General features: G+C 40.9%; 1 protein-coding gene across 1 annotated transcript in view; it reads left to right on the top strand.

Annotated features, from left to right (window-relative positions):
• The window catches only part of fgf11b (fibroblast growth factor 11b), a 46,757-nt gene extending 32,163 nt beyond the window's left edge, over positions 1 to 14,594 (top strand). The window contains exons 4-5 of the mRNA XM_074611961.1: positions 10,485 to 10,683; positions 11,273 to 14,594. Of these exons, the coding sequence (XP_074468062.1) occupies positions 10,485 to 10,683; positions 11,273 to 11,409 (336 nt within the window). The 3' untranslated portion in view covers positions 11,410 to 14,594. The remainder of the gene's footprint in view (positions 1 to 10,484; positions 10,684 to 11,272) is intronic.
• The last annotated feature ends 3,272 nt before the right edge of the window (positions 14,595 to 17,866 follow it).

Below are 17,866 nucleotides of genomic sequence, written 5' to 3'. Positions count from 1 at the left end.
TTGTCATATTCCTGCTTATCCGGTCTTTCAGGGAAGGAAACTTTGGACTACTGATCCCCTACTCGAAGTAGATGAATTTCTATGAGAGAAACCATTGTTGGCAGGTCAATTTGCATTAGCATCCCCTCGGGAATCATCATGCCAAATTTGGTGCTTGTATCACTATTTGCATGATTTTTCCACTATCTGCTCCACTATAAGCCGCAAGCTGTAATTCTGGTGAGAACACTCATGCAGTCACTGAACAATACTCGTCCCAGTATCAGTACCTTGGACAGCGCTAGAGACAGTTTTAGGGTACACAGTCTGATCAGCACCTTGGACAGTGCTTACAACAATAGCGTGATAGCATGATAAAATATGGCCAAATCACTTAACATCATGTCAAATTTTTATTTTTCAAGCCAGGAAGCATTGAAGCCCGTCTCGACAGCTAGTGAATCTTTCAGGGTGGGCAGTTCATTCAGCACCCTGGACAGCGTTAGTGTCATTTTAAGAGTGTGTGTACTCTGATCAGCACCATGGACAGTGCTCATGACACTGCTTACACGTCATCAGCGTCAAAGCACTTAACCATAGCTACATGATTCATAATACATATTTAGTGGCCATTGTTATCTATCCAGTTCTGTATAAGATAACAGCACAAGAGCAATAAAGTTGTGTTGCTACTAATAACAGAGACCAGGCTCAGAAAGCAGTCCTTTACACCTAAAAAAAGACTGTGTCACCTGACAGTCTTTGGGGCCAGAATACCTTCGGTATAATAATCTGGATTGTGCATAATATATTAACAATTCTACCCTTGTTGTCATTATGTCCTCACTCCCTATACACACAAACACACACATATATATAGTACATATATATGTATACTATATGCACACTTTACATAAATAAAAAATAAAACATCAGAGGATAATACAAGCGGATGTTATTATTCCGCAGTTTAATGGAAACTTATGTAAAAATAAATGTCAGTGCCCCTCTATAAATATGTAGTAGTCATGCGTGTGTTGGTTCCAACAGAGCCTCTGATTAGCATGCATTAGACTTTGGTGCGTTGCCTCTGTGAACAGAGAGGAGAAGGGATTTCCTCAGCAGCACCAGTCAATATCTGCACTGCATCCCACACTGACCTCTTTCAGAGAACATACTCCCTCTCAACCACACACATACAGTTATACATGAATGAGTCGGTATAGGTGCTGCACAACACAACAGCTGTTTGCTTGCGTATATCATGCACGTTTGATTTTATGGCCACATATTGTTCTCTATATAGTGTATCTGATGTGCTAATTTGCTGCTGTAGGAGGGAGTGCAGGTGGCACGATATGGCAATTTTATACATATCTCTGTGCTCTAACAGCATGCTCATATTCGCTTTTACATTTAAAAGCGTGCCAAGAGAGTGCGTGACACAGACGTGGAATGTTTCCATTTACGATGAATAAGTTTGTCACTGTCGCTCTCAGAGGAGCTGAGGTGACTGACAGAGTGACTAGTCGCTTCCCTCCAGCTATTTGCTCATCTTCTTGCATATACTGCCACTTCTGCTGCTGCTTAATGGTGGTAATTATGTTGTGTTATGTCTTGAATCCCTCTCTCATGCTCTCTCTCATGCACACACATATAGTGGTCAGGTTGAGGGGCCAGGCTCTATAACAAGCAGGCAAAGTCCACTGCTGCCTTGTCTTACACATAAATCTCAGCCTCACTACCTGTAGGTGACAACAGGAAATGGCTGATCCTGATATAAAAATAGAGCTCGGCTCGTTCGTGCCCCATTTTATAATCTATGTGCTCTGGAAAACTCCTCATAGACACACAGAGAGAGAGAGAGAGAGAAAGAAGGGCTTGTGTTGGAGGAGGCTGTCTCACAGAAGCAGTTTTTGTGCCAATCACGATTTAGACACGGGCTTTGCCTGTTATTGTAAATATTTGCCTTCATGCAGGTGTTTGTGCACATTTTACATTTAAAAAGATCCCCGGAGAATGCGGATGGAAATTAGCTAGTTGCTTAATATGGGACATCTCTTTCCCTTGTGTGAGTTTTTTGTACATAGTACACTGGCAAAAGTAATAAACTAAACTAAATTAAACACATGACTAAAATCTTTTGTTGTCATCCGTGTCAGACTGTACAATATCGATTTTGAGGCACGTCAGGTTGGACAGTAAATGCCTATAGAATTAGAGATGTCCCTGATCCGGACATATTTTAAAGGATCAGTATCGTCCAAAATAAAACCGATCATATTCCAGTCCTTACTTACTGTACTGTATTGTGCTTTGTTTACCTCAGCCGGCTGGTGTTGCAGTGCTGCTCTGCTTTACCAAAGTCGGCTCAACAGTGCAGAGCACTCAAGTTTCAAGTCTTCTTCAATACAGCATGATGTTCATTTATTAAATTATGATACCAGTTAGAGTCAGATAGACCATAAAGCAGGGTATGCTTTAGGGCGTGGCTACATTGTGATTGACAGTTGACAATTGACATTGTTGTACGTGTTAATCGGTTAAAATGCTTAATGTCGCTTAACGGTTAAACTGTTAATTATTAACATCCCTTGCCACAAATCAAGATGGCAAAGGCCAAAATGCCGAACTCCAGGCTTCAAAGCGTCAGTCCACAAACCAACGTCGGGTGACGTCACGGTGACTACGTCCACTTCATTCATACAGTCAATGTGCTCGGCCAACTTTTCTTTGTGCGCGAAGACCCCCCCCCCCACTCTGTTACACCACTGTACAATTGCCAATGGACTACGTCTTCTCTCTAGCTGATCGTGTCACGTCAAATTCACGAGTTGCTTTCTCCCAGTTAAACTTTCATTTACATCAGAGCAGCAATTTAAGTTTATAAATGTAATAGTTTTGAACCAGGACCTGCAGTATATACGTCAAGTAGCTCATTAAAAATAAGGTATGTAAGATTTAAGTATAGGCTACAGCTGTTATTTCAGTGAGTCACACACATGTTTAATCAACATTTGGATAAGTTTCAGATCAGACTCGGATCAGGATCAGGGCCAAAACAACTTGATATGGACATCCCTTCCAAGATTACATGGACATATGGAAATAAAATCACCCTTTTGCCCCAAACACAGGATGTCTTTGAGCTCTAAATTGATCGCTGTGGGCCACGTTTTTCCTCACAGTTGCCAGCGCTCGCCTGGGAAGTGCACACAATCACACAGTTTATACGGTCCTTTAATGCATCAAAGAAACACTTAAAGGACACCCACACAATAAACACTATTGTTTGTGCTCTGTGTAGGCCTGTGGAACTTGTGTGTGTGTGTGTGTGTGGGTGATAGAGAGACAGGCAGGAGAGGGATAAAGAAAGAGCGCGAGACCTATTGATGAAAAAGCTATGTCCTTTCTATTCTTTTCGTGGGAGGATTGCATTGAGATGCAGGACAACACCTGCGGCGAGATAGCATCGCTTTTTTTATCGCAGGACAGGATAAAATGTGGACATTAGAAAAAGTAGCGGAGAGAGGATAATTGGCCGGAGCAAGAGGAGAACAGATGAAGTGCAGAAAATGCAATGATAAGGACATATATTTTGCCAGGCAGCCAATTAAGAGCACTTAGGGAACCTATTCTTTGTGATTGGCTCATGATATAGGTGTACTATCTTGTACCTCGTTCCAAAAATTCTCTCCAGGATATATTAGAATAGTCCTTGTGATTTGCCAAGTTATGAAATACCTATGGTGATTATGATGATACACAATCAACCACCACTTTTTGTGTCCTATCTTAGCTAGAAAATGAAAAAGCAGGGCGATAAAGGCTGCAGCAGCAGTCGGTCACCTCTGTCGCTGAGGGTCGAGGAGTGAAAGTCAGCCACCGCTCCTCTCTCAGCCACACTTTATTGACAGGAGCCTTTCAGCTGTCAGTCAACACTGCAGAGGCACGACTCCCCTGCACATTATTATCCACTCTGCTCTCGCCATGCGTGCCTCTATGGACTATCATAAAGCATTACAGACAGACCATGTGTGTGTTTTGCTAGACAGTATTAACTGCCAGTCTCATCCTCTGTTAAGCCCCCTCTTAATAAGCACGTCTGTGCCCTATTGACTTATGTAACGTGGCGTGTCACAGCGCATCTGCATCTGGTGCGACGACGACAACATCAGCAATGTGCCCTGCTGGTGGTGTTCTGCATTGCACACTCTCTCACACGCGCACACACACACAGAGATTATGTGCAGTGTGTGTACGTAACAGAGGATTGTTGTGAATGAGTTTTGCATTTCACGTTGTCATGTGAGTGGGTTGCTGCAGAAGTAATGCAGCAGTACTATGGAAAAATTGTGGGATTACTGCAGCTGGGCAGATTTCACAGTTTCCCATAGATTACCCTGGGAGCTGATGGGACAGTCAATAGATGCAGGAAGCCTGTATGACACTGTGACCCCTGCTGTCTAAATAGGGGACTGCAAATAATAATTGCACGTCAAAAATGCTAAAACATCTATTTGTCCTTAGAGCCCTCCAAGAGCATTGTAGTTATGTTACGTTATTTATTTATTTTCATATTTCTCTTTCTATCTTCCTTTGGTTAATACTGTCTCCCCCTTTTTTTGCCATCTCCCTTCTATATCTTTCACACCAAAAATCCATCCACACACACACCTAAATGCTCAGTACAATAAGAAAATCAATCTTTTGTTTGTTTGTTTTTTGCTTGTTGTTGCTGTCCCTGTTGTTTGTTACTCTTTTGATTGGGTTAGTTTGTATAGAGGACGGAACCTGCCAAAAATCAATGAATAAATAAATAAATGACTCCATAAGTAAATGTCATTAGATGAAGCAAAAAATAATATTAAAAATCTATGCACTCTGACCCATGCTCTGAGCCTATGACACACGTTGAGTGACAGCCCCCTCATTTGCATAATGAGGCAGAAATGCAAAAAGTAATGTGTGAAGAAATGTTTAAAGAAAAGAATACAGAAATAAATAAGGGGTGAAATGCAAAGGGAAAAGCGTGCAAAATAAATAAATAAATAAATATAGCCATTTAAAAATAAATGTAAAATTAATGAAAAATTATTGCAAAACAAATAAAGAATAAATGCAAAAATAAGAAATAAAATAATCTAAAACTTAATAAAAATAAATGAAGAAATAAAAAAGGGAAAATTAAACAGAAGAGTAAATAAATAAGGGGATTAATACAAGACAATCATTTATGTCATTTTATCAATGAATTAATGGCTACAATTATACATTTAATTTCAATATTATTTTGGCTACATTTAATGAATTTATTTATCTAGTCATTTATTAATTTATTGATTTATTTGTTGTTATTTTGGCAGGTTCCATCCTCCATCGATTTGAGTGTAGTTCTTGTACTGTGTCATATGTTTTATAGGTTTGTTTTCACTTGAATTGCACTATAAACAAACAAACAAAAATAAATGCTAAAACATGTTTTAAATTCCAGAAGTAGGGCTACATTTTCATAGGCATTTAGTTCTGATTTCATGCCTGTGCATGCATGATGAAATGAGAGTAAACAAGATATTATATTCATGGATTCACTATCTTTTTTAGTCATAACTTTTGTTCCTGTTCTTATATCCTAACGCAGGGAAAGACATTAGTCAGATTAGTCAGGAACTCTGCCCTTTGAGTGTATATTATTAGTACTTCGCTGTCCTTATTTGTTGAAGAGTGCAACCCCAAGTGAATGTTGGCATGGAGAGTTAAGCCTCCTGAAGCAGGTATAGAATAGATGTAATCAGACACGAGGGATGGGGAAGGAGGTGGTGTCTGTGGGCGGGGGTGGTGGTGGTGGTGGGGTGTCGGGGGGGGGGGGTCGGGATGCTGCTCTGCATCATAAAAAGGTTCTTCCCATCTTGGGGATTCTCGGCACGAATGCTACATATTACCTTTCTCGTCTGCTTTCATTTAAATTCATTTTTTTGGCTTGAGACACACGGAAGGAAAGCTGAGTCTCTCAATGAGGCCGCCGTTGAAGAAAGAGGTTTTTATTTAATTTCTAGTCCGAGCGCCCCGCCATTAAGATGGAAATGTTCCCCCATCACTCTTAAAAATGTGCAGCCCTCAACACATCCTCAACAATTATTCATGTGCGCAGGTAAATCTGGTGGTTTGAGTGATATCTGCAGTCAGTACACCGTGGGTGGTCTCTGTAGTTCTGCTGAGGATTGGAGGTTACTTCAAGGTGAGTTTCACAGATGGGGATAATTACAGCAACATATTTGTATCAGTTAGGGACAGGTATATTGGCCCTTGTGGTAGAAAAATATCTCATAAGACCTGTCTTATTTCATTGTCTTGTCTGCTCTCTCGGTGTACTTTTTTTTCTTTCCTCCTCCAGACCTTTGGAGACTACTTGAATGTAATACAGAAGGGTTCTATCATTAGGCTAATTTAAGTTAATTTAATTTAGGTAATTATAGGATAACTTGGGAGAGGGGTTATCACTGGTGTCATTCCAGAGGTTGAGCTGAAGGGTATTTTGTTGGGATGGGTTCTCTTTCCAGAGGGACATGAGCGTCAGATCGTGGGGTGTTGGTGACTATAAAGCCATCAGACAGCCCCTTTCCAACGGGGAATTGACGGTATTGAAAGCTACCAGACCAGACTCCATTCATAAAAACAGCAGCCGGCCCCAGCGAGCCAAAATGAAGAAGTAGAAAACGGCAGAGGGTCCGCTTGGATACAACCTGCACCCTCACATTTGAAATCCAAAGTGGTTAAAACTACACATACAGTAAAGTATGGAAACACTTTGGGTTTTACACATTGCTAGGAAAAGCAGAGCTAGACATGATGGCTAAAGCTGCATACTAATTCTGTCAGGAAACATTATTGTAACATGCAGTCAAGCCGGCCGTCACTCTCATCTTTGTGGTCAAATCTGCTGACGCTACAACTATAGAGCACCCATATACTGACATGTATGTTAAATGCATTCAAAAGGCCCCGATGGAGCTGACCATGGATGTATAAAGAGAACGGAGATGACGGCAGAGCTAGCGTCGCACTTGGCGAAGTTAGCTATTAGTTATACACGTGTGACTACGTCCGGTTTTCAAAATAACAAATGGAACTGTATATACAAAATACATAAATGGAAATAAGATTGATTTGATTATATTAACCAGAAGTATAAAACATTACATGTCCCTTATAAATTAAAGATAAAATACCACTAATTTGTGAGGGAAATGTCTTAAAAATAATAATAAATAATGCCTGACAATGACTGATATATTTGACTTCAGGACATCTCTGACTACATACATGCTGAAAATCATGTATATATACTGTAACAGCGTCATCATGCAAAAAGTTTTTAAAGGGGCTTGCGAAAATAGCATTTTGACACTAAAACATGCATACTTTGACCAAAATTTAAATGTCCAGATTTGAATACATAAGGAACACCACTGGGAAGATCGCTATAGAATAATATAAAAAACTCAAAAATAATGACCCTAACCCTTTAATCTCCTCTAGTACCCAGCAAGCCCTCTGTCCTCTCTGATCTTCTGCTCTCTTTCCTGTCTCTCCTACCTTTTTCCCTTCTGTCTCCCGCACTTCCCGCCCCTCTTGCTCTCTGGCCTGATTAATAATGAATGAAGCAGATCATCTATCGATCCCATCCTCTTTGTGTTAGCACAGCAGAAGATATCAAACCTGTCAGAGGATCTTAAAATAGCTCTGTGATGGTATAGTGGGAGAGTTTGTTGAGTTAAGGTTAGGGGCTTGTTTTTTTTTAAGACAGTGGTTAAAGGGACATAAACTGAGCAGCAGCAGCAGCACAGGAGTGGACGGAGAAAGATCACAAAGTCCCGAATTGCCTTCTCAGCTCAAAGGGCTGACGCCTCCCAGTGAAGGAGAAAGGTGATGATCTGTGATAAGTGTGAAACTGGAGGTCCCTTATACCTTCTCAATCTACTTCTGGCTCTTTGTTAAAGCTCGTCTATGCCAAGTTGCGGTCCTTTGGCCCTCTTCTGTCGTCCCGAGTCTCGGAGAAATTCTCCACTCAGCCATTTCTGCCCTGCTGCTCTCACTTAATCAATCCAGCAGATTGGCTTTGCTCTCTGACAGGGTAAGGACCATGTCCAGACCCTGATGGAGACTAAGAGAGATGTATATCTGTCGCTATTGGTTAATATCACCAGTCAACATTATGCAGGGTTCAGTAGTCCTTATGTTGAGGACAGAGCGGGAGGGGGGGAGTGCTGCTGGAACATGATAATTTATAACGAATGGCTCTTTCTGTTGGATTTCATCCAAGTTTTGCTAATTTGATTTTGTAATGTCTATTCAGATTTAGCCAGTCTCGGACAATTGACAGTACATGAGAGTCGGCTATATTAATTCCCTTTTGGGGGCAATGAAGGGGGATTAATCTTACTATTGTTTCTACATACCCAGAGTGGGAAAAACCTGCCAATGCAGTGGTTTCTCAATCTTTTTGGTTTGTGAGCTCTCAAAATAAAGCAGTGTCTATTTATGACCCCTAATCGTCTTACATGTCTGAGTTGGGAGCAGTTACACCCGTTAGTCAGTTTCCCCTCTTTTTGTTTTTTTACTTGTTCCACCCTGCGTTTTTAAAAATATACCAACGATTAGTCGATTAATTGACCGACTTCATCAAATACATCGGCAACAGCTCTGATAATTGAATAATCATGATTTGAAGGTGAATATATGCTGGTTTTCCTCTATAATAATGAATTGAATTTCGTTCACACACACACTCACACACATAGTGAGAGGAAAATATAGAGAACCAAGCCCCCAGGAAGTGTGCTAGTTGTTGATCCAAATTTTGGTAGTGGCCAAACGGCGGTACAATAACTTCCCTGTCCGTCACGTGATGCCATTGAACTCAAAAAGACTTTTTCCCATAGACTTACATTGGGAAAGAGACGTCTGTAACTCAGCGGATAATTTTTTTTTAGATGAATCCACTTCCCAGTACGAACACTTGATTAGCCCTTATTTAAATCATTAGGTCCTAAAAGTTGTAAAATGCACTAATAGCTGAATCCAGAGTTATTTTCCTTCCTCCGTTCATGTGAATGAGACCCAGACCGAGGCTGGAGCGAGGGCTGGGAGGCGGGGTTAGCAAGCCGTGACGACAGCGTGACGGTTGTGACACTGTGAACAAGCCATGTGATCGAGCGGACGCTACTGTTCCTGCTCCATGCGCCCAATGGATGCAGAAGATCGCCAGAAGATCCGGGTACTTTTCCAGTCGGAAGTCGAGCCATTTTGGCATCATGCGCCACTGAGCAACTTTCATAGGAATGAACGGGGCCCCGCCTCCAACGCTGTATCAAGTTCTCTTAATACATCCATTGAGATGAACGAGGAGGGAACCTCCTTCTCTTTAGTCGCCTCTCACCCTTCACTCAGTCAGTCAGTCAGTAAGTGACAAACAGATCTCAGTCAGATATAAAGCTGATAGAATTAGTTTTTTCACTCAGGTTGTGTCGGGGTAAAAAGCCCCGCTGCCGTTGCCTCTTTACACATGGACCATCCCGTTGCAGCTATCAGACTTGAGCCTCAGTTAACATGTGCATTAGAACAGTGGTGGAAGGGGACAAAGCAACAACACAAGCTATCAAACTTTCCTCAAACTTGCTGTCATTATTTACTTATGTTTCACTTTACTTTGTTCTTATTGTCTAAAGAGGATTTCCGTTATTGATATGAAAACGGCTACCAAATGTGCAATAATCACATCAAATAGATTACAGCGATAGCCCATAAAAATTTATTTGCTCATAAGCAGGCCTACGAACAAATGAATAAATTACTAGACTAGGCAAACGTATAAAATAAGAGACCTGGCTTTGTTGAGACTGTCTGTCGATTGATCTCCTCCGATCTTTTGGGGAGAATTCTGTTCATAAGCAACAACCTGCATATTTCCTAAAGACCGAACCCATTATCAAGGATCTTGTTCTTTAGGCGATATTGTATGCTACACAAGTTTGTTTACTGAACTTGGGATGCCTCTGACGCTGATGTCAGAACTACTCATTTATATGTGCAGTATGTATGTTGTATGTTTGATATTGTACTGGTGTAGGTGTCAGTGTTTCGGTTGCTTTTCATCTTCTCTGCTCTTTCCCTTTGGGAATGTGTTATGTATGTTTAGCAGACATGTTAGTACTATTTCTACACGTATGGTTCCCAAAGGACCAGGACGTTTTCACGCTTTCAAAGAAACTCAAGTCCAGATATAATTCTATACATCCTTTCCCTCAGGAAACGGTCACCTAATTAATGTATTTCACTTCTTGTATCCATGTTGTTGTTGGTTTTTCAAGTGTGTGCTCACACGCATTGGAGTTCATGTTCAAAGACTCATAAATATGTTTTTTACAGTTTACATAAATTTGCTTTCTTTATTTGCTAATATGAATGCACCTCTCCCCCTTTCCCCTCTCCATGTTTCTTTTCAGGAGCACTTCAATCCGGAGTGTAAGTTCAAGGAGAGTGTGTTTGAGAACTACTACGTCACATACTCCTCCATGCTCTATCGCCAGACCCAGTCTGGCCGCTCCTGGTATATCGGTATCAACCGTGACGGCCAGGTCATGAAGGGCAACCGGGTAAAGAAGACCAAAGGAGCTGCACACTTCCTGCCTAAAGTTATAGAGGGTTTGTGTCCTTTGTGTCACTTTAGCTCAATTCAAAACCAGTTTTTTAGGCCTTGTTCAGACCTGGCATTAACATGCGTCATAGTAGGAAGTCTTTAATGTGGACCGGGACACATTCACGTACACACTGCTAAAAAGAATGTGCCCACATGTGGCCCAGACCAACTCCGAATGTGATCTGAGCGATCGGATCTCAATGCGTCCTCTTGAGTGAGTTCACACCTGTACTTAGAGCTGTCCACTTGTGATCGGATCACCTAGGATGCATGTTAATGCCAAGGGAAAATCATGCATAAATGTAAAATTAATTTTAAAAAAGTATAAAAATAAAAATATAAAATAAATAAATAAATAATAAATTAAAAAAATTACAAATTAAAATTAAAATTAAATAATAAAAATAAATACCAAAATAAAAATGGAAAAACAGACGACTAAATAAATAAGGGGATTATTAGAAAAATAAATAAAGAAGCAAATCAAAACAGAAACATCAATCAGGACGCATGTTAATGCCAGGTCTGAACAGGACCTTAGTTATTAATCACCTCCTTTATCATTAACCAACAGTTTCTATCTTTGTCTCACAGTTGCGATGTATAAGGAACCGTCGCTACACCAGCTCGCCGGCGAACCGGTGAGTCCTCCTCGGAAGACGGTGAAGACGTCGGATTCGCCGACCCTAAAGAGCGGACGGAAAGAAGCTCCCAAGGCTGATGCCACATAGCACAGGAGACCGAGGGTGGGACAAAGGGCAGCAGTGACACTGGGAATATACAGTCAGCCATTATGCACTGAGGGTGGCTGAGGGAACGGACCCTCACTGGCCGCCACGTTCCAGAAGTGCACTGCTACGAGATGCTGATGGAGAAACGGTCAGCAGTACATCAGCAGCCAAGAAGGCCAGAGAGAGGAGTCCCCCCCTCAACTGTCACTGCAGAAAGGGCCTGAGCCAGAACTACTACCACCTCCCCCTCCCACTGTTTGTCTCTTTCTCTTGTGACTTCCTAATGCAGTCTCCTTCATTCCTCTGTCATGCTCAAGCTTCTTTGTCCCGCTGACAATTTCCTCTTTTCTCACATGCCCTACCGACCGCCTGCTCTATTGTACTGTATATTCACCACTCGCGCATTTTCCAGCGCTGACTCGGCACCGTAATCCTCACCCGTGGGCCCCCTTCTCTTGAGCCCTAAAGTTGGTGACAGTGTGGCTCAGCCAGCTTTCCACCCACCATCTGCCGCAGCTAAGCTAATCACCAAGGTCAACTAAAAGCTCAAAGTGAGATGAAACAGCTCACAGAGGAAACATATCTGCAGGGATCCTGGGCCAGGTCAGGTCAGGTTAGCTGAGCAAAGATAAGGGTGTGAGAAGAAAGTGTGGACAAAATGACAGCTAGAGGAGTTTATGATATTAAATCTATTAGTATTATTATCATTTTTTTAGTATTTCAACCAATCCTGTGATAAAATATTTGAATTCATGACAGCCCAGATGGAAATGGGGTACGGAAACTGCCTTTAAAAGATGATTAAGATGATAATAATGCTCAAAACAATAGCAAGGCGGTGATGATAATGTAAAAAAATGATGGTGAAGACAATGACGAGATCAGGATTTTAGAATTCCAGAAGATGTATGATAGAAGATTTATGAAGAGAGGCACTGCTTGCATAAGTGTCATATATTAAAATAAAATAAAATAAAATAAAGCCACTATTCTTCCTGGGAAGATGAGCCATAAAATAGAGCATACATTACGAGAGTTTTTACTCCACCTGAGCAATATAACAAGCCAAAACATAAATCTCAGTGAGGGAAGCAAAAACAAAACGAGTGCGTGGACGGGTGAGAGAGTGAGCGTCACCCTTCTCTATACCAGGTGACCCCTTCTTATCGCAATGGCTCATTTAAGGCTACGCACGAACAACTGGGTCATGTTTTAAATCCACGATGGATCTGAACTCAGCCACCTGAAGGGAAAAAACTGTAGTGTATACTTCACTCAGCATCTGCTGTCAGCATAAAGCCAGGTTTTTGAAGGCGAACATCAAAGCCAGAGGAGCCTCTGAGCTGGAGCACTTGTTATTCTGAGGATGTCTGGCAGCTTATCCCACTCACTAGCTTTATCAAATCACCTTGGAAGAATCGCCCCTCAAAAAGTGTAGTTGTCTGAGTGAATGTTGTGTGATTGTGTTTTAACCCCCATGTGTGTGGATGTGTATGGATGCACTGTGTGTGGATAGATCGAGATAATGTGGGTAACCTCTACCACGTCCTTCAGACAGGGCACGACATTGTGTCTTTAGTATGTCTGTGAATAGGTGATACCATGTGGGAACATCTGTCTTGCGTACCATTTTCACTTACTTTAGGGAGTCAAATACATTTTAAAACAGCAGGGAGGAGGATTTCTGGGTAATGAGGACTGAACACACATAAAGGGAACATTAATTTAATATTTTCATTAGGTGCAATCAACTAATGTTTTGGTTCGGGGTTGGGCGATATGGAGAAAATCACAATATTTTTTACCAAATACCACGATATTGATATTGCAACGATATTTTAGGGTTGACATTTGGTGTGTTCACAAAATATTTAGACAATAAGACTTTTGATAACTCATCATCAGTCACTGTAATGCAGCCTTTAAAGCCAGGAAAAGACAAACACGTATGCCATATCACGATATTACAATATCCAAAATCTAAAGACATCTCGTCTCATATCACAATATCGATATATCGCCCACTGGGTCTCTCAATCAGATACAATTTCAGAAAAAACATGCAATGACCTGATAGAAGTTGAGGCATCTAAATGGGAGCTGTCAGGGTATTGGTTGTTGCTGTGCTCTGATAAGCCACTGAGGGGAAATAAAATGTCACCCTAATGTTCAGTCAAAGTGAATTTGCATGGATACCACCAACAAACACAGACAGCAGTAAGTCCCTTGTTATGTCAGGATGAGCAACGCTGGGAGATGTGGAAGGCAAACTGTAAAAAAAAAAAAAAAAAAACGCTCATTATATGGTCGCTAACAATCAGAGATAATCTCCAGGAGGTTCAAAGCAATGGGGATGGCGTCTAATTTTAATGGTAACGTAATGTGAAGACGGGGTACAGAATGTGAAACGGGAGGCTTTACGAATGTGCTGCATTGAGGGTGAGAGTAAGTCTGAAACAGTGTATTGAATTGTAAAAGAGGTCAGCGCACGGAGGCAGTTATTTAGAAAGAGTGAAGGATTAGCAGGTGTATTCTTGAGGAATGTCGATAAGGAATTTCTGCAGTAAAAGTGAGCGAGATTCTTGGCAGGGTTTTCTGCGGCGTGTGGATATGATAATTAATGTAAGACAAAGAGGCATGTGAGGCACTGTGCGCTATTTATGACAAGGGGGTCTATGGAGGAAATTAGTTGGAGAGCTTTGCATTTTTCCCATTAGGTCTTTCATTTTCTGGGCTTCTCCAGGGGGAATATCATTCAGTACAAATTTGGATATTTTGTCCTTGTAGCAGATTTCGCATTGTAGACCTACATATCTCTATTTTTTGACGAGCCTATGCTCCCTCTCCCCGGTGGATTTGGTACGGCCTAGAATGGTTTCTAACTGTTTGCATTACTAACTACTCTGTGAATGATATCAAAGTGTGTGCACAGCAGGTAGTATACAACGCTATGGGCTTATTTTAGCTGCCAGTACTCATACAGTTTTCAATATTTCCGTATTACACTAATGCCAGTTCACATTTCAACGTTGAGCATAAGTCCGTTCTATGAAAGGAAAGTATCTGGAGGTGCAAGGCATTGACTGAGTGACAGCAAGGGAAACTTGCATGCCAAAATGAGGCATAATGGCATTTTTTTTCTCCTATTCCATACAATAGGTCTGCACCTTATCATTACTTTTATTATCAATTAATCCGTTGATTAATCATTTTATTTGAAAAATGCCAGAAAATGGTGACAAATGCCTGTTTTAGTTTCCCACATCCCAGACAGACGTCTTCAAAACCTTATTTTTGTCCGACTGAGAGTCCAAAGCCCATAGATATTCAGTTTACAATGGTATAAAACAGAAAATTATAAAATCATCACATTCCTGAAGCTGCAACCAGCAATTCTTGGGGTTATTTGTGCTTGAAAAATTACAAAAACGAATCATTGATTATCGAAATAATTGCCGATTAATTTTCTATCAATTGACTTATCGCCTAATTGTTGCAGCTCTACTAACAACTCCACTGATCTAGTAAAGCCTGGCGCGAAAATAGTTGATTTTAAAGATGCTCTTACTGGATTTGTTACAGGAGAGCATCTACTCTAAGTAAAGGTATTAACCCTCACCATGATTTAAATGTACCTTTATCACTTTATTGTGTTAAACATCAGAGAGATCCAAACCCTCCATAGATTTCCTTCCCAAAAAGCAACCAGTCCTTACTATCGTAATACTGAAAGAATGCCACAGTAAGTTGTGCCGACAGTGATACTGCAAGTAGACAGGACAGGAACAGAGAATGTAAAGTAGTCCGATATTGAATGTGAAGTGTAGAACGAATAGAATGTGAGACAGGAAGATCTAAAGAGAACAGTACGTTTTTACAATGAATGTGAAGTAAAGTCTTGTCGAGAGGTTGTCGGAGACAAGTAAGTGTAAATGAAGGAAACAGAAAGTAGGATTTTGGTCATGCAGCTATTAAATAAAACTAGTTCTGCTCTTGAATGTAAAAGTTATGTGAGGTTGAGGGAAAAAGGTAGCCATAGAGTAGCAGAGGTATTAAGAGGATATTTGTTATTGTAGTTTGAAGAAATGTGAATATGTTGAGCAGCGAGGTGGTAACACGGAAAAGTAAAAATACAGACATAGCTTGTGTGCCCACGCACGAGAGGTTTAAAGTCGTAATCCCTTCCCTACACACCTCTCTTTAACCACAGCCTACAGTATCTACAGCCCATTAACTTCCTTTTGTTGTCTGTGTAGGCGTATACTTAACAGTGTGTTTATAAGGTCTGTGTGTTTGTGTGTGTGCATCTATGATTAAGGGTAAGATAAGAGAGGCAAGGAGAAAAAAGAAAGGGCATGAGAATGAAACAATGATCGATAGACTCAATAAAAAACACAAAAGAGAGAACGGCCACCCTGCGATGGGTGCAAAAAAAAAAATTTCCCCAAGGTCTGCCAGAGACAGCGAAATCCATTCGCTCATAATGACCTCAGAGGGCTGTTGTTTGGTCTCTACCTGTAAACTCAACATAGAATCCAGTTGGACGACAACAGAAAGGGGTTTTCCTCAGGGCCAGACAAACAGTGTTTTGAAACAGTGTGAGCATCAGCAGCCATACTATCCTTTGAGACACATATCCACTAAAGGTAGCACAGGTGCATAATAACATAAAACACATCCCGAAACTTGGCCTATACTAAAAGACTGAGTCATTGGAGAAGCGGTGGAGCGTCGCACCTTACAAGCACTGGGCATTGCTTGAAGCATTTACAAAGTTAACTCGCTGTCTTCGGAGGTTCTTAAGAGATTACAACAAACAAACAAACAGGGAATTCTGCTACTTTACAAGAGTTAGTGGGAATAACAGGCAATAATGAACAGTAAAACTGGGGCTACTTAGCCACCGCCAATGTTTGAGCAGTGCAGTAGCGATTTAAAGCTTTTATTGCACTGTACAACTCCAACATCCAGGGAAACTTTTTGGAACAATCCTTGATAGTAGGGCTGTCGCAATAACCGCAATATTGACAAGCCAACCGCAAGGGGATGGCAAGCAACCGCCACAACCGCTATGTTCATGTTTTCACTTTTTTAAATTCTTTGCCGCATTTTTTACACTTTGCTACAAACGGCAGCAGCGTGACGAGGTCACGAGCGTCTATTCTGCGCTGAAGGCTACATGTTTGGTGTTTTTTTTCTGGTCGCCAAGAGTTGAACATTTTTATAATTTGGGTAAAACTCCACAATGATCAACCATCACATCCTACATGTAGGCTACAAGTGCTGGACAACAACAACAATGGAGGAGAAATTTATACACATAGACCGGCAGGCCCGTCCTCTTTCCCTTCGTGCTTCGACCTTCCCTTCATCCAGAGCAAATACGCTACCTTGTTGCCAGCATTTTGATATTCCGTATCACAGCAACCAGATGCAACCAAAGCATCTCAGCTGGAAAAAAAAAACGATGCCCCTCATTGCCCTTCTTTGTTCAGCATTTCACAATAAACAAGTATTCAATTCGTAAAAACTGTCATCTTTGTCATTTAAAAAGCAACAATTACACCTAATAAAACAATAAAGCTTATTTATATAACACTAAAATCAAGATAAAGTCATTTGCAAAAATAAAAGTTGCAGTATTACCGCATATCGCACTGTTGAGCCAATCATTATCACCGCAAAAATTCTTTCAACGCGACAGCCCTACTTGATAGCATTTGATTTTGAAGTGTATTAAAGAACAAACAAAGCATTTTAATCCCGCTTAATACAGTATAACAACACTATGTTACATTAGCATTAATTCATGTGTACAACATGCGACCATTCCAAGCTATGCATCTTTTGATTTTAAGATTTTACAAAGTGTGTGTAGGATTTTATTATTGTCTTTTTTTTTCTTTTTTTCTACCAAAATGGCAAAAAAAATGTAGAAATTTCATGCTCTGGTCCTTTTGTGAATCACCCAAAAATTCTCAGAATGATCCAACTTAGAAGCAGACCAGAAGCTCATCACTGTCCAAAAACCACAGTCCATTCTCACACAGTATGATTGCGGTTATTTGCAGTCGGTACGTTGTCCCAAAAACTGCTGCCAACGTGTTCGAACCAATATATGCATAATGAAACGTGTACCAGGCAGTTTGTCACTTTAGAGGGGAAATCTGTGTATAACTGGCTCCCTCTAATGGAAGCAGTCAAGCAGCTAAGAGGTAACACTGTTAATGAGGGCCACAAAGAAACACTGTTTGTAAGCATCATTTCTACACATCAAATCCAATCACGCTCAAAAGCTGCTTTACTGTGCTGAGATATAATCCTCACGTTTTCACACGGGAACTGCTTTACCGTTTGATTTCCTACAATTTATGCTGAGGATCGGTTGTTTACATCATGCTGCAATGTGTGAACGCAACGCATAATTGATTTCTGATGCGGTTATGATGCCTTGTTA

The sequence above is a fragment of the Sebastes fasciatus genome, chromosome 16 (assembly GCF_043250625.1).
Source record: "Sebastes fasciatus isolate fSebFas1 chromosome 16, fSebFas1.pri, whole genome shotgun sequence".
Lineage (NCBI taxonomy): Eukaryota > Metazoa > Chordata > Actinopteri > Perciformes > Sebastidae > Sebastes > Sebastes fasciatus.
This window is presented reverse-complemented; position numbering and strand designations above follow the sequence as displayed.